Source organism: Choloepus didactylus, chromosome 1 (genome assembly GCF_015220235.1).
Source record: "Choloepus didactylus isolate mChoDid1 chromosome 1, mChoDid1.pri, whole genome shotgun sequence".
In the NCBI taxonomy this organism is placed as follows: Eukaryota; Metazoa; Chordata; class Mammalia; order Pilosa; family Megalonychidae; genus Choloepus; species Choloepus didactylus.
In genome coordinates, this window is record NC_051307.1 from 93531505 (window position 1) to 93555738 (window position 24234).

A 24234-nucleotide genomic window follows, 5' to 3' on the forward strand; every position below is an offset into this window, starting at 1 on the left:
ACACAAGTGTAAACAACCCAAGTGTCCATCAAGAATGAATAAATAAAAAGTGGAATATATCCATACAATGGAATATCATTTGGCAATAAAAAGCAATGACGTACTAATAAAGTATGGTTGAACCTGGAAAACCTTTACATTGAAAACTACAAAACTCTCCTAAAAGAACTAAAAAAAACCTAAATAAAGGAAAAATATACAATAGGAAAAGATCTGGCAGTCCCATAAAAAACCAAACATTCACATATTCTATGACCCGGCAATTCTAATCCTAGGTATTTACTCAAAAGATATGAAAACACATGGTCACAATACCAAAGCTACAGTATATAGTAGGAAAATTTTCATAAATTCATGAATATTATTCTGATGCACAAAAGAAAAAACATTCAGCAATCGTAAAACATTCAGCAATTTTTTTAAAACTCAACACTAAACAGTTCAGTAAATAATCTTGTTAAAATTAGGGACATATGCAAAGGACCTAGAATAAGTCCAAACAACTTTAAAAGAGAACAAAGTTGAAGGACATATACTGCCAGATTTTAATGCTTAGTATAAAGCTTAATAACTAAGACAGCATAGAACAGTTGTCAAGATAGACATATAAATGAATGAAATGGAGTAGAGTCTGGAAATGAACTCCTGCAGATAAGGCTAACTAATTTTAAACAAAATACCAAGGCAATTCAATGGGGAAAGGATAATTTTTTCAGCAAACGGTCCCAGAACAATTGGATAGCCATGCACAAAATAATGAACCATTACCCTCATCCTCATTTCTTAACCAAAAATTAACGTGAAATGGATCACAAACCTAAAAGCATGAGCTAGAACTATGAAACTTTTAGGAAAAAAAACATGGGAGAAAGTCTCAGTGACAATGGGTTTGGCAAAGATTTCTTTATAAGAGGACAAAAGGCACAAATTATAAAAGAAAAATAATCTGGACTTCAAATTTAAAAACATTTCTCTTCAAAAGATACTGTTAAATAACAATAATGAAAAGGCAAGCAACAGATTGGGAAAAATTAGTTGCAAAAAAATATAAAGGACTTGTATCTAGAATATATTAATGTTTACATCGCAATATTACCAAGAGAAATAAAAAAATAATAAATAAAGGCAGAGGGGGCTGTAAGGAAGGGGTATGGGATTCTTGGTGGTGCTGTTGTTGCCTGACTTTTTTTAAAATTCATTTTTATTGAGATATATTCACATACCATGCAGTCATACACAGCGTACCTTCAATTGTTCACACTACCATTATATAATTGTGCGTTCATCACCAAAATTAATTTTTGAACATTTTCATTACCACACACACAAAAATAATAAGAATAAAAATTAAAGTGAAAAAGAACAATTAAAGTAAAAAAGAACACTGGGTGTTTTGTGTTTTTTTTGCCCCCATTTTTCTACTCATCCATACATACACTGGACAAAGGGGAGAGTGGTCCATATGGCTTTCCCGATCACACTGTCACCCCTCATAAGCTACATCTTTATACAATCATCTTCAAGATTCATGGGTTCTAGGTTGTAGTTTGATAGTTTTAGGTATTTACTGCTAGCTATTCCAATTCATTAGAACCTAAAAAGGGTTATCTATATTGTGTGTAAGAGTGCCCACCAGAGTGACCTCTCGGCTCCTTTTGGAATCTCTCTGCCACTGAGCTTATTTCATTTCCTTTCACATTCCCCTTTTGGTCAAGAAGATGTTCTCCATCCCATGATGCCAGGTCTAGATTCCTCCCTGGAAGTCATATTCCACATTGCCAGGGAGATTCACTCCCCTGGCTGTCTGATCCACGTAGTTGGGAGGGCAGTGATTTCACCTGCCAAGTTGTTTGCCTGACCTTTTCACTGTATTGTACTTTACTTTTATTTTGTCTCCTATCTTTTTTATTATTCTTAATTTTATTTTTTGAGTAATGAATGTGTTTACATGCTGACTGCAGTAATAAATGCACAACTATATGATGACACTGTGAACAAGTGTTTGTACACCATGGATGATTATATGGTACATGAATACTATAAAATTGCAGGGCAAAAAAATAGAGGGATACAAATGCTGGAGAAAACATGGAGAGAGGGATGTACCTATTCACTGTTGGCGGGGAAGTAGAATGGTGCAAGCAATCCGGAGTGCAGTGCGGTGGTTCCACAAGAAGCTAAGTATGGGATTGCCATAAGATCCTGCAACCTCATTATTGGGTATACACTTGGAAGAACTGAGAGCAGGGATATGAATGGACATTTGCACACTGGTGTTTACGGTGGCAATATTCACAATTTGCAATGGATGGAGGAGGCCTAAGGGTACATTGTCTAATGAACAGAATGGTGAATCGTGGTGTGTGCATACAATAGAAAACTGAGCGATTAAAAGAAGGAATGAAGTTGTAAGGCACACAACTAGGTGAATGGATCTTGAGGACGTTTTGAGTGAAATAAGCCAGAAACGAAAAGACAAATATTATAATGCCTCATTAATACAGACTAACAATAGTGTGCAAACTCTGAGAACTGAATGTTAGGGCACACATTATCAGGGGAATGCTTATTGTAAAGGTCCCTAGATTGTAACCTCTTAGAGAAGTCATGTTTATTCCCAAGTTGTTAGTTATTTCTAAATTCTGAGATGCTGAGCTGTTTGTGTATAACCTGGTTGTTCCCTGCAATTCTAGGTATCTGTGTGACACCTGATGCTCAGAGCTAGAGTTTGGCGGCTATGAATGTTAGTATTACCCAATACAGTGACTGTTAAAAAAGGTGAGAAAGAGTTCAGACTTCAATTAGAGATATGAATGAAGCAGATGTGGTTAGGACTAAGGCAAATCGGACTAAAGGGTAAAGAACGATATTGACTGTTTAAAAACTTCAACTTCTATGTAAGGCCAAACGAAGAGATGCTTATTTGGTGCAACATCTGTAGCGCACTAAATAATTTAACTTGTACAATCAGTTTATTCAAACACCATAATTACATGAAACTTTGAATAAGGAGTTAGATCTGGTTGATTTGTACAGTTTAGTGTAAAATCCCAATACATCCCAAGGTAATCTGGGCAGAGAATAAAAATTTATTTGCAAAGCCACCCTGAGGGACTAGGGAAAAATGAGGAAATATTAGATTTCCCCACCTGGGGAATTACTGATATTCTCACAAGCACTGGAGACTACAAATGAAGTAGACCGAGACCTTGATCTTGGGGCTTATCCTTATGAAGCTTATTACTGCAAAAGAGAAGCTTATAATTATGCCTAAGAGTCTCTCCTAGAGAACCTCTTTTGTTGCTCAGATGTGGCGTCTCTGTGTAAGCTGACTCTTAAGGTAAACTCACTGCCCTCCCCACTACGAGGGAGATGACTCTCAGGGGTGTAAATCTCCCTGGCAACGTGGACATGACTCCTGGGGATGAACCTTGCCCTGGCATCGTGAGATTGAGAAAACCTTGGACCAAAAGGGGACAAGAAGTGAAACAAAATAAAGTTTCAGTGGCTGAGAGATTTCAAATGGAGTCAGGTGGTCATTCTGGAGGTTATTCTCACGTGTTATGTAGATACCCCTTTTCAGTTTTTAGGGTATTGGAATAGCTAGAAGGAAATACCTGACACCACTGAGCTGCAACCCATTAGCCTTGATTCTTGAAGACAACTGTCTAACTATATAGCTTATACAATGTGACTGTGTGATTGTGAAAACTTTGTGGCTCCCACTCCCTTTATCTAGTGTATGGACAGATGAGTAGAAAAATAAGAACAAAAACTGAATAATAGGGGGATTGGCAAGGTGGGATGTTTTGGGTATTCTTCTTCATTTGTATTTTTATTCCTATTCTTATTTTTTTGGAGTAATGAAAATGTCCAAAAATTGGTTTTGATGATGAATGTACAACTATATGATGGTACTGTGAACAACTGATTGTACACGTGGATGTCAGCAGGGTATGTGAATATATCTCAATAAAACTAAATTTTTAGAAGGCAAGATTAAAAAATAATAATAGAGACAAAGACTGGACCAGATACTTCCACCAAAGTGGGTAGTATACACACAGCAAATAAATGAATGAAAAGATGTTCAATATCATAAGGCATTATAGGAATGCAAATTAAAGCTACAATGATATACTACTACATACCCACTAGAATAACTAATATTAAAAGGACTGACGATATCAAGTGTTGGGAAGATTGTGGGTCTTTCATACAATATTAGTGGGAATGTAAAATGGTACAACCACTTTAGGAAAACAGTTTGGCAGTTACTTAAAAAGTTAAACATAACACCTATCATACAACCCTGCTATTCATTCCTAAATATGTACCCAAGAGAAATGAAATTATAAGACCACACATATGCAAACTCTTGTTCACAGCAATTTTATTTGTAATAACCGAAAACTACAAATAACCCAAAAGTCCATCAGCAAATGGATAAGCAAATTATGGCAGACCCATATAATGGACTACTACTCAGCAAAAAATAATAATTATGCTAACTGCAAGAAGCTAGAACAACCACTACCACTACCACACACATAAAAAAATATATATACTGTTTGATTCCATTTATATAAAATGCTAAAAAATGCAAAGTAATCTATACTGACAGAAAACAGATCAGTAGTTACCTGAGGAAAAGGGGGTGAGTCAGATGGGATGAAGAGGGAGGGAATGATTACAAAGGAGCACTGCAAACACTTGGGGTAACTGATGTGAAAACTCATCAAATTTTACATTTTAAATATGTACAACTTAGTGGACTTCAATTATACCTGAATAAAGCTGTAAAAATAAAGGAGGGAAAGAATATAGTACAGTGGAAGAAAATCAAAGCTAAACCTAAAGCCAAAAGACCTGGGGTCCAATCCTACTTGTCACACATTAAGTACCCAATTTAAAATAGGTCACTTCAAGTGGGGTTCATTCCAGGCATGCAAGGATGGTTCAACATAAGAAAATCAATCAATGTATTACAACACATTAACAAGTCAAAAGGGAAAAATCAATTGATCATCTCAATAGATGCTGAAAAGGCATTTGACAAAATCCAACATCCCTTTTTGATAAGAACACTTCAACAGGTAGGAATTGAAGGAAACTTCCTCAACATGATAAAGAGCATATATGAAAAACCCACAGCCAGCATAGTACTCAATGGCGAGAGACTGAAAGCCTTCCCTCTAAGATGAGGAACAAGACAAGGATGCCCGCTGTCACCACTGTTATTCAACATTGTGCTGGAAGTGCTAGCCAGGGCAATCCGGCAAGACAAGGAAATAAAAGGCATCCAAATTGGAAAAGAAGACGTAAAACTGACATTCTTTGCAGATGATATGATCTTATATCTAGAAAACCCTGAGAAATCGACGATACAGCTACTAGAGCTAATAAACAAATTTAGCAAAGTAGCGGGATACAAGATTAATGCACATAAGTCAGTAATGTTTCTATATGTTAGAAATGAACAAACTGAAGAGACACTCAAGAAAAAGATACCATTTTCAATAGCAAGTAAAAAAATCAAGTACCTAGGAATAAACTTAACCAAAGATGTAAAAGACCTATACAAAGAAAACTACACAACTCTACTAAAAGAAATAGAAGGGGACCTTAAAAGATGGAAAAATACTCCATGTTCATGGATAGGAAGGCTAAATGTCATTAAGATGTCAATTCTACCCAAACTCATCTACAGATTCAATGCAATCCCAATCAAAATTCCAACAACCTACTTTGCAGACTTGGAAAAGCTAGTTATCAAATTTATTTGGAAAGGGAAGATGCCTCGAATTGCTAAAGACACTCTAAAAAAGAAAAACGAAGTGGGAGGACTTACACTCCCTGACTTTGAAGCTTATTATAAAGCCACAGTTGCCAAAACAGCATGGTACTGGCACAAAGATAGACATATAGATCAATGGAATCGAATTGAGAATTCAGAGGTAGACCCTCAGATCTATGGCCGACTGATCTTTGATAAGGCCCCCAAAATCACTGAACTGAGTCATAATGGTCTTTTCAACAAATGGGGCTGGGAGAGTTGGATATCCATATCCAAAAGAATGAAAGAGGACCCCTACCTCACCCCCTACACAAAAATTAACTCAAAATGGACCAAAGATCTCAATATAAAAGAAAGTACCATAAAACTCCTAGAAGATAATGTAGGAAAACATCTTCAAGACCTTGTATTAGGCGGCCACTTCCTAGACTTTACACCCAAAGCACAAGCAACAAAAGAGAAAATAGATAAATGGGAACTCCTCAAGCTTAGAAGTTTCTGTACCTCAAAGGAATTTCTCAAAAAGGTAAAGAGGCAGCCAACTCAATGGGAAAAAATTTTTGGAAACCATGTATCTGACAAGACTGATATCTTGCATATATAAAGAAATCCTACAACTCAATCACAATAGTACAGACAGCCCAATTATAAAATGGGCAAAAGATATGAAAAGACAGTTGTCTGAAGAGGAAATACAAATGGCCAAGAAACACATGAAAAAATGTTCAGCTTCACTAGCTATTAGAGAGATGCAAATTAAGACCACAATGAGATACCATCTAACACTTATTAGAGTCGCTGCCATTAAACAAACAGGAAACTACAAATGCTGGAGGGGATGTGGAGAAATTGGAACTCTTATTCATTGTTGGTGGGACTGTATAATGGTTCAGCCACTCTGGAAGTCAGTCTGGCAGTTCCTTAGAAAACTAGATATAGAGTTACCATTCGATCCAGCGATTGCACTTCTCGGTATATACCCGGAAGGTCGGAAAGCAGTGACACGAACAGATATCTGCACGCCAATGTTCATAGCAGCATTATTCACAATTGCCAAGAGATGGAAACAACCCAAATGTCCTTCAACAGATGAGTGGATAAATAAAATGTGGTATATACACACGATGGAATACTACGCGGCAGTAAGAAGGAACGATCTCGTGAAACATATGACAACATGGATGAACCTTGAAGACATAATGCTGAGCGAAATAAGCCAGGCACAAAAAGAGAAATATTATATGCTACCACTAATATGAACTTTGAAAAATGTAAAACAAATGGTTTATAATGTAGAATGTAGGGGAACTAGCAATAGAGAGCAATTAAGGAAGGGGGAACAATAATCCAAGAAGAACAGATAAGCTATTTAACGTTCTGGGGATGCCCAGGAATGACTATGGTCTGTTAATTTCTGATGGATATAGTAGGAACAAGTTCACAGAAATGTTGCTATATTAGGTAACTTTCTTGGGGTAAAGTAGGAACATGTTGGAAGTTAAGCAGTTATCTTAGGTTAGTTGTCTTTTTCTTACTCCCTTGTTACGGTCTCTTTGAAATGTTCTTTTATTGTATGTTTGTTTTCTTTTTAACTTTTTTTCATACAGTTGATTTAAAAAAGAAGGGAAAGTTAAAAAAAAAAAAAGAAAAACAAGGAAAAAAAAAGATGTAGTGCCCCCTTGAGGAGCCTGTGGAGAATGCAGGGGTATTCGCCTACCCCACCTCCATGGTTGCTAACATGACCACAGACATAGGGGACTGGTGGTTTGATGGGTTGAGCCCTCTACCATAAGTTTTACCCTTGGGAAGACGGTTGCTACAAAGGAGAGGCTAGGCCTCCCTACGGTTGTGCCTAAGAGCCTCCTCTCGAATGCCTCTTTGTTGCTCAGATGTGGCCCCCTCTCTCTGGCTAAGCCAACTTGAAAGGTGAAATCACTGCCCTCCCCCCTACGTGGGATCAGACACCCAGGGGAGTGAATCTCCCTGGCAATGTGGAATATGACTCCCGGGGAGGAATGTAGACCCGGCATCGTGGGACGGAGAACATCTTCTTGACCAAAAAGGGGATGTGAAAGGAAATGAATAAGATTCAGTGGCAGAGAGATTCCAAAAGGAGCCGAGAGGTCACTCTGGTGGGCACTCTTACGCACACTTTAGACAACCCTTTTTAGGTTCTAAAGAATTGGGGTAGCTGGTGGTGGATACCTGAAACTATCAAACTACAACCCAGAACCCATGAATCTCGAAGACAGTTGTATAAAAATGTAGCTTATGAGGGGTGACAATGGGATTGGGAAAGCCATAAGGACCAAACACCACTTTGTCTAGTTTATGGATGGATGTGTAGAAAAGTAGGGGAGGGAAACAGACAGACAAAGGTACCCAGTGTTCTTTTTTACTTCAATTGCTCTTTTTCACTCTAATTATTATTCTTGTTATTTTTGTGTGTGTGCTAATGAAGGTGTCAGGGATTGAGTTAGGTGATGAATGTACAACTATGTAATGGTACTGTAAACAATCGAAAGTACAATTTGTTTTGTATGACTGCGTGGTATGTGAATATATCTCAATAAAATGATGATTAAAAAAAAAAAAAAAAAAAGTCTAAGCTACTGCACATGTCAGGCAGGCCCATTTTGGTTAGATCCAGCTTCGGTTATCAAGGTAACTTTGGAATTGGGTGGGTTAATTCTGGGCTGACCCAAGTCCCTTCATTAATAAACATTAGGGGCCATCTTTAGTGATCAAAAGACTCTAAAGTCGAAAAACCAGATTAAATGGATTCAAGTGAGAGTCAGTCACAAGGTTTTTACAATCACAAGGGCACACGATTAAAGGCTATACAATCATTATCAGGGATCAAGGCAGCTGGATTATAGTTCAGAGATTTCGGGCATGTTCCTCTGTCTACTCTAATACACCAGGAAGTAAAAAGAAATATCTAATATTTTGTTCACCATGGACTTTTTGCATTACTTTTGATTTTTTAAAACCTTGCATTCAAATACTATTTCCTGAGTTTTTTGGTGCCCCTTAAATTTGGGGCCCAAGGCAAATGCCTCACTATCCTTCCCTGCTTTAAAACCTAAAGCACACTTTTTCACTTTAATTATTATTCTGGTTATTTTTGTGCGTGTGGTAATGAGGGTATTGGGGATTGATTCTGGTGATGAATGTACAACTATGTAACAGTACTGTGAACAATCAAATGTATGATTTGTTTTATATGACTGTGTGGTATGTGAATATATCTCAATAAAATGAATATTAAAAAAAAAAAAAAAAAAAAAAAAAAAAAAAAATGTAGCTTATGAGGGGTGACAATGGGATTGGGAAAGCCATAAGGACCACACTCCACTTTGTCTAGTTTATGGATGGATGAGTAGAAAAATAGGGGAAGGAAACAAACAGACAAAGGTACCCAGTGTTCTTTTTTACTTCAATTGCTCTTTTTCACTCTAATTATTATTCTTGTTATTTTTGTGTGTGAGCTAATGAAGGTGTCAGGGATTGATTTAGGTGATGAATGTACAACTATGTAATGGTACTGTAAACAATCGAAAGTACGATTTGTTTTGTATGACTGTGTGGTTTGTGAATATATCTCAATAAAATGAAGATAAAAAAAATAGGTCACTTGATGCTACTAGGCTTCAATTTTCTCATCTACATATACAGTGGCTGGATTAAAAGACTGGATCCTTACTCAACACTAGCATTCTATGATATAATACATAACATCACTCCCTGAAACAGTTTGAGAGATTAAAAGTCACTCCGTTTTTTAACCAAAATTCAGTGATTAATCAGAACAAAGGGAATCTTTTAATCTAAATATAACAATTTGGAACGTATAGGTTTTAAATAATTTAATATACAATAAGCACATAGAAAGTCTAGATATGTTGATTCCTGAATTATTGAAGCTGACAAATGAAAACTGAGCATTGTAATTTTTCAAAAGAATTTGTATTGTATTTCTTATCCTGCTTAAATGCAAGTGAAAATAGATTTTAAAAACCGAAAAGGATCTTAAAGACTATTTATTTATCTAAATCCATCCTTTTCATTTTATAGATGAAGAACTAAAAATCTTAAAAAGACAGAGATTTCCTCGGTGTCATAGAATTAAGGAAAGGGTAAGTTTCAGAACTAGAATTCAAGCGGCTTTTTTCCACGCCAGGGTTCTTTCTTCTTTATCAGATCATTCAAGACTCCACAGCCATTTACAAAGACTTCCCAAACCACTTGAGATATGATGTAGTGAACATAGCATCAAATTAAGGACTAACAGTCAGCAACGTAAATTTTAGGCATGTCAAAATAAAATTTAAATTAAAATATTTACTAGAAAGTAAAAAGGCAACCTATTGTGTTAATAATAGGGTGGTATATGGGAACTTTGTATTCCATATGTGATTCTTCTGTAGACCTACAACTTCTCTAAAAACAATAAAAAAAGCAACCTGTTGAATATGATCCTCTTTCCTCTCTCAGCTATGGAATGGACTGGGGTAATGCTATGAATCCTCAAAACATGGAATAAATCTAGTATACTTCAAATATAGAAACAGGTGACTAATAAAACACCCATGTTTTATAAACACATATTTCATGCAAATTGATAGACAAAGCTGTTAAGTAGTCTGTATTTTTTTCTTTCTTCCTAGTACTTAATGGACAGAAAAATCTACTCAGAAAGATAAGGTTATGGTTTAGGAAACTACTACGGAAAAAGCAAGATACAGCCACCCATCTGCCCCATATAGCAAAGTTCTCTACTATCCTTTAGAGCCCAGCTTCCAGGGAACTATTCCTTGAATAACTCATGACTTAAAAAGTCTACAGGAGAAGACCTTGTGGATCATACCCCCTTTATCTAGTCTATGGATGAGTGGAGGAATGGGGATAAAAACTAAAGGACAAATGGGGTGGGATGGGGGGATGATTTGGGTGTTCTTTTTTCACTTTTATTTTTTATTCTTGTTCTGGTTCTTTCTGATGTAAGGAAAATGTTCAGAGATAGATTGTGGTGATGAACGCATAACTATGTTGTCATACTGTGGACAGTGGATTGTATATCATGGATGATTGTATGGTGTGTGAATGTATTTCAATAAAACTGAATTTAATTAAAAAAAAAAAAGTCTAGAGGAAAAAGGTTGAAATTTCAGCTGCTGACAGAAATGAAAGCCAAGCAATAAGAAAAGGATAAAGAAAGTACATTCTCTTCTCCTTTTACTAACCGAACCCACCTCAAATAATGCCTTTGTAAGGTACGGAGGGAAAATCTGGCTCTTAATATAAATGTAGTCCTTTATATTATTTAGTTAAAAAAAAGATAAAAAGAGGAATATGCAAAAATAGAGTAATAATGCAACTATGAAGGAACACTGGAGAAAAAAAAAGAATCTGAGATAATGCAGATAACCGTATTTCTGTAAATGGTAGAAAATTAAATATTAAAGCATAAAATTGTAGTCAATATATGCCAAGCATGTTGCTTAGGACACCCTATTTCATTATACAATAATTGTTTTGTTAAATAAAATATCCCCAGTGAATGGACCAAAGATATAAAAAGAAAAAAATTTACCTGTTTTCCAACACTATTTATGTCAAATTGTAGGGGTACACCTTTAGGAACTTTCTTTATATCCGATTGCTCTCGCTTTGCCAAGAATGAGGGTACAGCAGTACGAGTTAATCGTGGTTTCTGAGTTCTATTAGAAAAAATTAAAATGAAATCAGACCAGTTTTAATAATCAAAAAGAAGAAAAAAAAATCATTTGGTACTTAAGATATCTTGACTAGTACGCATGTTTGAATGTTTAGGGCTATTGTATTTCTACTGTAATAAAAACGTACCCGGCTGTTGACTGAAATGGTAAATTAAATCAAGGTCATCAATAAAACAGAAAACACTATGGAACCTTTAAAAAGAAAGTAGATCTGTATGTTCTGAAATGTAAAGTCCAAAATACTGGGAGCAGAGGGGAAAATGATAGTATTATCTAATTTATTATTATATATGCATAAAATATATATGAACATATTGTTATACACATAGACTTTTTAAAATAAATATAAAAGAAATTGCTAAAAGTAGTTACTTTAGGCCTGATAAAACCAGAAATGAAGGGAATTTTAAATTTAACTTTATACTATTCTATACTATTCCTATTTTGTACCATCAGTATCACTATTATCCTTGTATCTCAGATTAGCTTAACTTGGACATCATTCTCTGAGAAGCCCAATTCTTTTCTACTGTCATATATTGAGAGGTTACAACTTCCGGAAAAAAAAAAAAAAAAGACTTACACTGGGCACAGCACTGCTCCAGGATTGTCAATGGATACAGTTAAAATTCCTCCATTTGTGGCGGAAGTCCGCCATCTAGTTTAAAAAAAAAAGAAAAAAAAAAAGTAACTATAACAAAGTTTATGAATTTTCTAATGGGTTCTACATAAAAACAGACATTTTTAAAGTAGCTGTTAACTTTTTCTTAGCTTTTAAGAAATATAAATACTTGGCTCTAATCATGATATATTGAATCAGAATCTTGGGTAAGGGGACTGGGCGCTTTAATTTATTTATTATTTTTGAATGTAATAGATATATTCACGTTATTAAAGTCAAAGAGTACAGAAGGGCTTCTAATGAAAATCACCAGTCCCTCATCCCACTATTCTCCCCCTTCCCATTTCTGCTCCCCAGAGGTAGCACTTCTAACCTTTCCTGTTTTTACTGTTTACTGGCTATCTCCAGTTTGCTAAGTAACATGCTTATATATTAAAATATTGCTATAATGAAAAAGGATTTAGCTCACATACCATCCTCTACTTTGCCTACCTACTGCCAAATGTTTTAATGCTTGTATCATTATTTTACTTTTGATATACAGGCATACCTCAGACGTATTGTTGGATCAGTTCCAAACCACCACAATAAAGCAAATATTGCAATAAAGCTAGTCACATGAATTTTTTGGTTTCCCAGTACATATAAGTTATGTTTACACTATACTTTAGTCTAAGTGTGCAAGAGCATTGTGTCTAAGAAAAATACATAGTCCTTCATAAAAAATACTTTATTAGTTAAAAAATGCTAACCACCATATGAGCCTTCAGTGAGTCATAATCTTTCTGCTGGTGAAGAGTCCTGCCTTGATGTTGATGGCTGCTGACTGATCAGGCTGGTGGTTACTGAAGTTGAGTGGCTGTGCAATTTCTTAAAATAAGGCAACAATGAAGTCTGCTGTACTGATCGATTCTTCCTTTCACAAAAGATTTTCTGTTGTATGTGAAGTTGTGGGTGAAGCTGTTTGACAGCATTTTACCCACAGCAGAACTTCTTTCAAAATTGGGGTCCCTGCCACTGCTTTATCATCTAACTTTATGTAATATTCTAAATCCTTTGTTGTCATTTCAACAATGTTCACAGCTTCTTTACCAGGAGTAGATTCCATCCCAAGAAACCACTTTCTTTGCTTATCCATAAGAAGCAACTCCTCATCTGTTCAACTTTTATCATGAGGTTGCAGCAATCAGTCACTTCTTCAGGCTTCATTTCTAATTCTAGTCCTCTTGCTATTTCCAGTATATCTACAGTTATTTCTTACACTGAAATCTTGAACTCCTCACAGTCATCAATGAGGGGTGGAATCAACTTCTTCCAAACACCTGTTAATATATTGATATTTTGATCTCCTCCCATGAATAACGAATGTTCTTAATGGTTTCCAGAATAATGAATCCTTTCCAGAAGACTTTGATTTCCTTTGCCCAGATCCACAGAGGAATCACTATCTATGGCAGCTATAGCTTTACAAAATGTATTTCTTAAATCATTAAGACTTGAAAGTCAAAATGACTCCTTGATCTGTGGGCTGCAGAATGGCTGTTGTGCTAGCAGGCATAAAAACAACATTAATCTCGTTATGCATTTCACGCAGAGCTCTAGGATGACCAAGTATGAGATGTACGATAAGATTAATTTCCTTCAAGAACCTTTCCCTTGTACTCACAACTTGGCTAACTGTTTGGCACAAGAGGCCTAGCTTTCATCCTATCTTGGCTTTCAGCATGCCTTCCGTCCTAAGCTTAATCATTTCCAGCTTTTTATTTAATATGAGAGATGTGTGATTCTTCCTTTCATTTGGTCTTAGAGGCCAATGTAGGGTTATTAATTGGGCTAATTTTAATATTGTTATATCTCAGGGAATAAATAGATAGGAATGAAGAGAAGGATACATGGGAGAACGGCTGAGGAGAAGGATATACGGGAGAACAGCTGGTTGGTGAAGCATCCAGAACATACAGAACACTTATTGATGAAGTTTGTCATCTTATATGGGTGCAGTTCATGGTGTCCCCAAACAATTACAATAGTAAAATCAAAGATCACAAATTACCACAACAGACATAATAACAATGAAAAGTTTGAAATACTGTTAAGAATTGCCAAAACGTGACAGAGACATGAAATGAGCACATGCTGTTGGGAAAAAATGGCACCAAGAGACTTGTTTGATGCAAGGTTGCCACAAACCTTCAAATTGTAAAAATTGCAGTATCTGCAAAAATCAATAAAGTGAAGTGCAAAAGAACAAGGTATGCATGTAACTTTTTTTTTTTAATCTTCATTTTATTGAGATACATTCACATACCACGCAGTCATACAAAACAAATCGTACTTTCGATTGTTTACAGTACCATTACATAGTGGTACATTCATCACCCAAATCAATCCCTGATACCTTCATTAGCACACACACAAAAATAACAAGAATAATAATTAGAGTGAAAAAGAGCAATTGAAGTAAAAAAGAACACTGGGTACCTTTGTCTGTTTGTTTCCTTCCCCTATTTTTCTACTCATCCATCCATAAACTAGACAAAGTGGAGTGTGGTCCTTATGGCTTTCCCAATCCCATTGTCACCCCTCATAAGCTACATTTTTATACAACTGTCTTCGAGATTCATGGGTTCTGGGTTGTATGCATGTAACTTTAAATATACTTAAACCTCAATTTCTTTCAGTATTGTCTCGATCTCCTACCTAGCACACAAGAGTAGCAATACCTCTATTACTTTCCTGTACCTCTTTTCCTACTTTGTACCTCCCACTTTGTCAGCGCTACTTTTACATTTATATTAGTCAAAATCTGAGGTTTACATTATATTCTGTCACCAAATTCTCAAAGTTCAAAACAAAAAAACAGCATTTAAATCATCAAAATTATGGAAATATTGGTCATTGTAGAAGCAAATAGACTATAATTTTCATACCTTTCCTCATGGTTTCCAAAATCATGATCCCTGGGCTAAAGAGTATTTGTAGCATCAAGTTTAAATGGAATTACAATCCAAATGCTCAAAATCATGCCCCATTTTAGTTGGTATCATATTTGGACCACGGCCATGTTTTATTTTTGCTTTCCAAAAAAGTAGCCATAATTTTAAATGGTTTAACCTCAAAAGATGATTAATTGCTGGAGTTAGAATGTTACAACTTAACACTTGGCAAGTGTTAATTCTAACAGAAAAAAACAGATTTTTAAAAGACTTTTATAGGGGAAAAAGAATATGTTAAGAAAAAATATACTTTTTTATATAAGTGTTACAAATTTTCTAAAACCTTTAATGGATTTTCTTCTATTTATTCCCTGAACAGGTTCACTTGTATAAAAGCAGTTATAGAAAAAAGTAGCTATTTTGTTAAGATAGAATAAACAGGCAAATTACAAGTCTATTCCTAAATAACATATTTAAATCTTTCAAGACATTGCTATTTAGGGCAAAAGTAAGAGAATAGGAAAAATATAACAGAAAGAGATAATCTTATGTCATGTTTTATACATTCCAAACCGAATCAGGCTCAAAGGTTAATTTACTTCAAGTTTCATTTCAATTCCTTTGGACTGGGGGCACATGGTAATTTGGGTAGGTAATATCCTGGGAGCTTTTAAACGGCATTTCGAAAAATAATTCGAACTTACTGACGAGTTCTCTTTGCTACTACATCATCTAGCAGTTGTTCTGTGTTCAACTGGGCCTGAACCTGAAGGGAGAAAAAAAAAGGCAGTAAATCCCATAGAAAGCAGAGGATTTGAATCCAAAAAGCTATACTGCCCTCCACCTTTATAACCCAATGTGGAGGGCACACACAGTGTGTGCCTATTCTGGCAACATCTCTGTTGGAGTTCTGATAGGAGAACAAGTGGCAAACTCAAGTCTATTCCTAAATAACGTGTTAAATCTTTCAAGACATTGCTATTTTGGGGCAATAAAATTAAGACAGAGAATAGGAAAAATATAATAGAAGGAGCTACTCTCATGTCATGTTCTCCACACCCCAAGTCCAATTCCCATCTCAACCATGGGTCAATGCTTATAAGGATTGCTAAAGGTGGCTGCTTAGGATCCTTTGTTTGAGTAAAAAGAAAATACCACCAAAGCTTTTTGTATACCTTCAGGCCTCTTCTGAAAAGAAAAGTTGCCTGACGAGTGTCTTTCTGATGGCTTAATTTATTTCCACTTCTAGTAAAATTGGCTGGAATGTTATTTCTGCAACAAAAACACATATACCAAAAATAGTAAGACAAGAAACAGAAAACATTCAAACACCTTGAGGAAAAATAAGTAAAAATAGTTAAAATCAAGGGCTGAAAACCTGAGGTTCACAAAATATAAAAGATTCTAAATTATTTCCTTATCTTCATGAAGCTACTGAGATTTTATTTAGAAGTATTTCCCTCTGCAGCATATCACTTAATAGCCCAATTAATTCTAAACTAATTTACCTCCCAAATATTCAGCTATCATTCCAACATAAGACTTCTTCTGAGGACATTAAAAATAATATTTGTAATGTTATCTCAAATTTGGTAAAAGACATAAATTTACAGATTTACAGGATTAGTACAAAAAAGACACCTAGTCACATTGTAGACAAATCACTGAAAATCAAAAATAAAGAGAAAATCTTGTAAAATATGTCCTCCAAGCTTTCTCTTCCTTTCTCCTTTGAAATCCTTACATTTTCATAAAAACCACAGAAAAATTTATACTGTTCCACTTCTTGTTCTTTTACACACAGAACGTACTCCAGAAACGTTCTCCAGAAACGTTATTTCAACATGGCTTTTACCAATTCCTTTCTGATTTTTATAAAATGTTGGTAAAGTATGAGAAAACAGAATTTCATATTTATCTACTACATAAATAAGTGCTTGGCAGGTTACCTAATCTTACTCCCAATTGGATAGATGTTTCAAAAGCAAAATTTCCCTTGGCTACTGTGCCAGTTTGAATGTATTGTGTCCCCCAAACACCATTAACTTTGATGTAGTCTTGTGGGGCAGACGTTTTGGTGCTGATTAGATTTGCTTGGAATGTGCTGCACCCAGCTGTGGGTGATGACTCAGATGGGCTATTCCCATGGAGGCATGGCCCCACCCATTCAGGGTGGGCCTTGATCAGTGGAGCCATATAAATGAGCTGACTCAAAGAGAAGGAACTCAGTGCAGCTGTGAGTGATGTTTTGAAGAGGAGCAAGCTTGCTAGAGAGGAAAGTCCTGGGAGAAAGCCATTTTGAAATCAGAACTTTGGAGCAGACGCCAGCCATGTGCCTTCCCAGCTAACAGAGGTTTTCCAGATGCCATTGGCCATCCTCCAGTGAAGGTACCCAATTACTGATGTGTTACCTTGGACACTCTATGACCTTAAGACTGTAACTGTGTAGCCAAATAAACCCCTTTTTTATAAAAGCCAATCCATCTCTGGTGTTTTGCATTCCGCAGCATTAGCAAACTAGAACAGCTACTTTCAAACAGTCCTAGCTAACCCAATTAACACATAGTCTCATGTAAATGACAGATTCTTATTTGAGAAGTTCATTAGTTACTTTTGTGCTCACTTTGTTCTTTCAGAGAAGAGAATGCCATAATTATGACACAAGGTCATTATTTTTAAGTTTTTGTTATGCCTTTCAATTTAGTATAAAAACATTTTTAGCTTAACAAGCATTCAAGCAGAATTCTTTCTAATTTGTTTTCCATTGACAGCATGCACTGTAAGCTTGAATAATAAATTCAGCTTTCAGAAATTCCCTATATTGTGTTAGGATTTTTAACAAAATGATTAACTTTTGATATTTTATTCTATGTGTCAAGAGAGCTAACGAAGCAACTGATGTTTTTTTAAAAAGTTTTAAATTAGTCAAAGTCACTGATAACAATAGGTCTAAGAAATAAGGAAACTATTATGGACTGCTTCCATGTTGTGAATCCAGAAAGATATCCCAAATAGCTTTCTTGAAAATGACCAGATAACTAGAAAAATTACTGTAAATCCATTCCTCTCAACATTTAGTGCAAGAAGTATATATTTATTTTTGCAGGATAACACATTGTTGTCTTATACTTGAGTACTTACTTTCTGTTTAACTGGTTAGGTCTCTTGAGAACAGCAACTGGTTTCCTCTGCACTTCATTTTGTCTCAGAAGGTTTGTCTTCCTTTTTAACACTGGAAAATATCGCTCTATATTCTTTCAGAAGGAAAGAAACTATGTTAATCAGACTGCTTTTTGCTATATACCTTTCTACAATAAACATTTCAGAGGCAGAATGGAAAGAGAATGACAAGTGCTTCAGTGGGGTGGATGAAGGAGACTGAGAAGTTAGAACAATTTTAAAATCTCTGGTCTAAACCACTGAAAAGATGACAACCACATTATAATCAAAATACTTCAGACAAAAGGAGAGTTTTGGGGCAAGAAAATGAACTACTTCCATTTTGGATGTTTAATTGAGGTTGCACTTACAGACACATAGATGATAAGAAATGTGGCTCTGGAACTCAAGAGAAAAATCAGAAAGCCAGAGATGTAAATTCGCAATCACTTATTTAAACACGATTCTTGATACCAAGTGTAGTAATAAGACAAGAGGGCAAAGTTGAAAATAAATGGGTAAAAAAAAGAAAAGGGGGAAGTTACCACAGCAAAGACTGCCTACAAATGGTTATAGAGAAAAAAAGGAATTAGGAAAATTCAATATTTCAACAGAAATCTAGGCAAATGAATTGTCCACCTTTTCTTATTCTATTTATATAAATTCATTTCATCATTCAAAACCTAATTCAAGTTTCCATATTTTCCAAGGAGCCTCTAATTATTCCAGAATTTCAATATTCTCCATTTTCTCTTTCTACAATAAAAAATCTAGATAATACAAACCGTATCTTAAAGACATGAAGATGGCCTGTTTTATTCATTATTGTGTGATGTCTATTTGGTCTTTTGATCTACTTTAAAAAAATCCTTGACAATATGGGCTATATCTTGTATAATATCTGGATGCCCCTACATTCTAAGTATATGAGAAGTGCTTGATAAATATCCCTTAACAGAAAAATTATAAAGTCTTCATTTTCATATTTTAGAAAAGGAATAAATATAAAACCAAGAATGAAGAATATCAAGAGCATAGGAGAAATACTATGAAGTCTGACTAATGACCCACTCCAAGGCTTTGTATTCTATTTTTAATGACACCAAAAACCATTTTATATGTAAGTATGAAAATTCCTTCTACAATGCTATTGTCGTATGTGATTTTCCTTCAAAGTACTTGTCACATTATAAAAATGTGGTTACTTAATGTTTATCTCTTCCCCATTAGACTGAGTACTCATGAGGGCAAGGATTCTCTATTGAGTTCATTGTACAATCCCTTGCACCTAGAATATAATGAGTACTCAGTCAACATCTCGCAAATAAATGAATACATGGAATAGAAGTATAACAAACTTCAATATATGAAGAACGTATGTTCCCTGATCTAAGGTTTATGTATGTGCATATATGTGAATGTGTGTGTTAAAAAAAAGTTCACACAGGGATAAGTTTTTATTTCACTATAATTTCGATATTAAAACTTACTTCAGGGAGAGAAATTAAAGAATTTTTATTTTACATAAATTTTTAGTAACGTATTATTTACATGCAATATAATTTTAAGAGTTCAGTTTGATGAATTTGGGTAATTGTATACAATTGTGTAACCAAACCATAATCAAGATAGACAACAATGCCCTAGTCCTAAAATGATTCCTTGCGCCCCACTGGAGTCTATTTTCTCCCATCCCCTGACTCCCACCCCAGGCAATCACTGTTGTATCACTGTAGTTTTTGCTTTTCTACAATTTCATTTAAATGGAATCATACAGTACATAGTCCTATAGTCTTTTGTGTTTGACTTCTTTCCTTTAACATGTTTTGAGATTTACCCAGGCTTTCAGATGTATTAATATTTTATTGCTTTTTATAGCTGAACTACATTTCTTATTATAGATACAGGTATTTATTTATTTATTTATTTTTTTTTTAAATCATCATTTTATTGAGATATATTCACATACCACGCAGTCATACAAAACAAATTGTACTTTCGATTGTTTACAGTACCATTACATAGTTGTACATTCATCACCTAAATCAATCCCTGACACCTTCATTAGCACACACACAAAAATAACAAGAATAATAATTAGAGTGAAAAAGAGCAATTGAAGTAAAAAAGAACACTGGGTACCTTTGTCTGTTTCTTTCCTTCCCCTACTTTTCTACACATCCATCCATAAACTAGACAAAGTGGTGTTTGGTCCTTATGGCTTTCCCAATCCCATTGTCACCCCTCATAAGCTACATTTTTATACAACTGTCTTCGAGATTCATGGGTTCTGGGTTGTAGTTTGATAGTTTCAGGTATCCACCACCAGCTACCCCAATTCTTTAGAGCCTAAAAAGGGTTGTCTAAAGTGTGCATAAGAGTGCCCACCAGAGTGACCTCTCGGCTCCTTTTGGAATCTCTCTGCCACTGAAGCTTATTTCATTTCCTTTCACATCCCCCTTTTGGTCAAGAAGATGTTCTCCGTCCCACGGTGCCAGGTCTACATTCCTCCCTGGGAGTCATATTCCACGTTGCCAGGGAGATTCACTTCCCTGGGTGTCTGATCCCACGTAGGGGGGAGGGCAGTGATTTCACCTTTCAAGTTGGCTTAGCCAGAGAGAGAGGGCCACATCTGAGCAACAAAGAGGCATTCAGGAGGAGACTCTTAGGCACAAATACAGGGAGGCCTAGCCTCTCCTTTGCAGCAACCGTCTTCCCAAGGGTAAAACTTATGGTAGAGGGCTCAACCCATCAAACCACCAGTCCCCTATGTCTGTGGTCATGTTAGCAACCATGGAGGTGGGGTAGGCGAATACCCCTGCATTCTCCACAGGCTCCTCAAGGGGGCACTACATCTTTTTTTTTTTTTTTTCCCCTTGTTTGTCTTTTTTCTTTTTTTTTTTTTTTTTTTAACTTTCCCTTCTTTTTTCAAATCACCTGTATGAAAAAAAAAGTTAAAAAGAAAACAAACATACAATAAAAGAGCATTTCAAAGAGACCATAGCAAGGGAGTAAGAAAAAGACAACTAACCTAAGATAACTGCTTAACTTCCAACATGTTCCTACTTTACCCCAAGAAAGTTACATAATATAGCAACATTTCAGTGAACTTGTTCCTACTACAACCATCAGAAATTAACAGACCATAGTCATTTCTGGGCATCCCCAGAACGTTAAATAGCTTATCTGTTCTTCCTGGATTATTGTTCCCCCTTCCTTAATTGCTCTCTACTGCTAGTTCCCCTACATTCTACATTATAAACCATTTGTTTTACATTTTTCAAAGTTCACATTAGTGGTAGCATATAATATTTCTCTTTTTGTGCCTGGCTTATTTCGCTCAGCATTATGTCTTCAAGGTTCATCCATGTTGTCATATGTTTCACCAGATCGTTCCTTCTTACTGCCGCGTAGTATTCCATCGTGTGTATATACCACATTTTATTTATCCACTCATCTGTTGAAGGACATTTGGGTTGTTTCCATCTCTTGGCAATTGTGAATAATGCTGCTATGAACATTGGCATGCAGATATCTGTTCGTGTCACTGCTTTCCGATCTTCCGGGTATATACCGAGGAGTGCAATCGCTGGATCGAATGGTAGCTCTATATCTAGTTTTCTAAGGAACTGCCAGACTGACTTCCAGAGTGGCTGAACCATTATACAGTCCCACCAACAATGAATAAGAGTTCCAATTTCTCCACATCCCCTCCAGCATTTGTAGTTTCCTGTTTGTTTAATGGCAGCCATTCTAACCGGTGTTAGATGGTATCTCATTGTGGTCTTAATTTGCATCTCTCTAATAGCTAGTGAAGCTGAACATTTTTTCATGTGTTTCTTGGTCATTTGTATTTCCTCTTCAGAGAACTGTCTTTTCATATCTTTTGCCCATTTTATAATTGGGCTGTCTGTACTATTGTCATTGAGTTGTAGGATTTCTTTGTATATGCAAGATATCAGTCTTTTGTCAGATACATGGTTTCCAAAAATTTTTTCCCATTGAGTTGGCTGCCTCTTTACCTTTTTGAGAAATTCCTTTGAGGTGCAGAAACTTCTAAGCTTGAGGAGTTCCCATTTATCTATTTTCTCTTTTGTTGCTTGTGCTTTGGGTGTAAAGTCTAGGAAGTGGCCTCCTAATACAAGGTCTTGAAGATGTTTTCCTACATTACCTTCTAGGAGTTTTATGGTACTTTCTTTTATATTGAGATCTTTGGTCCATTTTGAGTTAATTTTTGTGTAGGGGGTGAGGTGGGGGTCCTCTTTCATTCTTTTGGATATGGATATCCAACTCTCCCAGCCCCATTTGTTGAAAAGACCATTATGGCTCAGTTCGGTGACTTTGGGGGCCTTATCAAAGATCAGTCGGCCATAGATCTGAGGGTCTATCTCTGAATTCTCAATTCGATTCCATTGATCTATATGTCTATCTTTGTGCCAGTACCATGCTGTCTTGGCAACTGTGGCTTTATAATAAGCTTCAAAGTCAGGGAGTGTAAGTCCTCCCACTTCGTTTTTCTTTTTTAGAGTGTCTTTAGCAATTCGAGGCATCTTCCCTTTCCAAATAAATTTGATAACTAGCTTTTCCAAGTCTGCAAAGTAGGTTGTTGGAATTTTGATTGGGATTGCATTGAATCTGTAGATGAGTTTGGGTAGAATTGACATCTTAATGACATTTAGCCTTCCTATCCGTGAACATGGAATATTTTTCCATCTTTTAAGGTCCCCTTCTATTTCTTTTAGTAGAGTTATGTAGTTTTCTTTGTATAGGTCTTTTACATCTTTGGTTAAGTTGATTCCTAGGTACTTGATTTTTTTAGTTGCTATTGAAAATGGTATCTTTTTCTTGAGTGTCTCTTCAGTTTGTTCATTTCTAGCATATAGAAACATTACTGACTTATGTGCATTAATCTTGTATCCCGCTACTTTGCTAAATTTGTTTATTAGCTCTAGTAGGTGTATCGTTGATTTCTCAGGGTTTTCTAGATATAAGATCATATCATCTGCAAACAATGACAGTTTTACTTCTTCTTTTCCAATTTGGATGCCTTTTATTTCTTTGTCTTGCCGGATTGCCCTGGCTAGCACTTCCAGCACAATGTTGAATAACAGTGGTGACAGCGGGCATCCTTGTCTTGTTCCTGATCTTAGAGGGAAGGCTTTCAGTCTCTCACCATTGAGTACTATGCTGGCTGTGGGTTTTTCATATATGCTCTTTATCATGTTGAGGAAGTTTCCTTCAATTCCTACCTTTTGAAGTGTTTTTATCAAAAAGGGATGTTGGATTTTGTCAAATGCTTTTTCAGCATCTATTGAGATGATCAATTGATTTTTCCCTTTCGAGTTTTTAATGTGTTGTAATACATTGATTGTTTTTCTGATGTTGAACCATCCTTGCATGCCTTGAATGAACCCCACTTGGTCATGGTGTATGATTTTTTTAATGTGTCTTTGGATTCGATTTGCAAGTATTTTGTTGAGGATTTTTGCATCTATATTCATTAGGGAGATTGGCCGGTAGTTTTCCTTTTTTGTAGCATCTTTGCCTGGTTTTGGTATTAGATTGATGTTAGCTTCATAAAATGAGTTAGGTAGTGTTCCATTTTTTTCAATGTTTTGAAAGAGTTTGAGTAAGATTGGTGTCAGTTCTTTCTGGAAAGTTTGGTAGAATTCCCCTGTGAAGCCATCTGGCCCTGGGCATTTATTTGTGGGAAGATTTTTGATGACTGATTGGATCTCTTTGCTTGTGATGGGTTGGTTGAGGTCTTCTATTTCTTCTCTGGTCAGTCTAGGTTGTTCATATGTTTCCAGGAAATTGTCCATTTCTTCTACATTATCCAGTTTGTTGCCATACAGTTGTTCATAATATCCTCTTATAATTTTTTTAATTTCTTCAGGATCTGCAGTTATGTCACCTTTTTCATTCATTATTTTGTTTATATGGGTCTTCTCTCTTTTTGATTTTGTCAGTCTAGCTAGG

General features: G+C 35.7%; 1 protein-coding gene across 2 annotated transcripts in view; it reads right to left on the minus strand.

Annotated features, from left to right (window-relative positions):
* FYTTD1 (forty-two-three domain containing 1) overlaps positions 1–24234 on the minus strand; it is a 76354-nt gene that overhangs the window by 11042 nt on the left and 41078 nt on the right. For both annotated transcript variants that reach the window (XM_037837455.1, XM_037837460.1), the window contains exons 4-8: positions 18238–18350; positions 16272–16368; positions 15801–15862; positions 12122–12196; positions 11394–11520 (exon numbers count right to left, since the gene is read on the minus strand). In XM_037837455.1, the coding sequence (XP_037693383.1) occupies positions 11394–11520; positions 12122–12196; positions 15801–15862; positions 16272–16368; positions 18238–18350 (474 nt within the window). The remainder of the gene's footprint in view (positions 1–11393; positions 11521–12121; positions 12197–15800; positions 15863–16271; positions 16369–18237; positions 18351–24234) is intronic.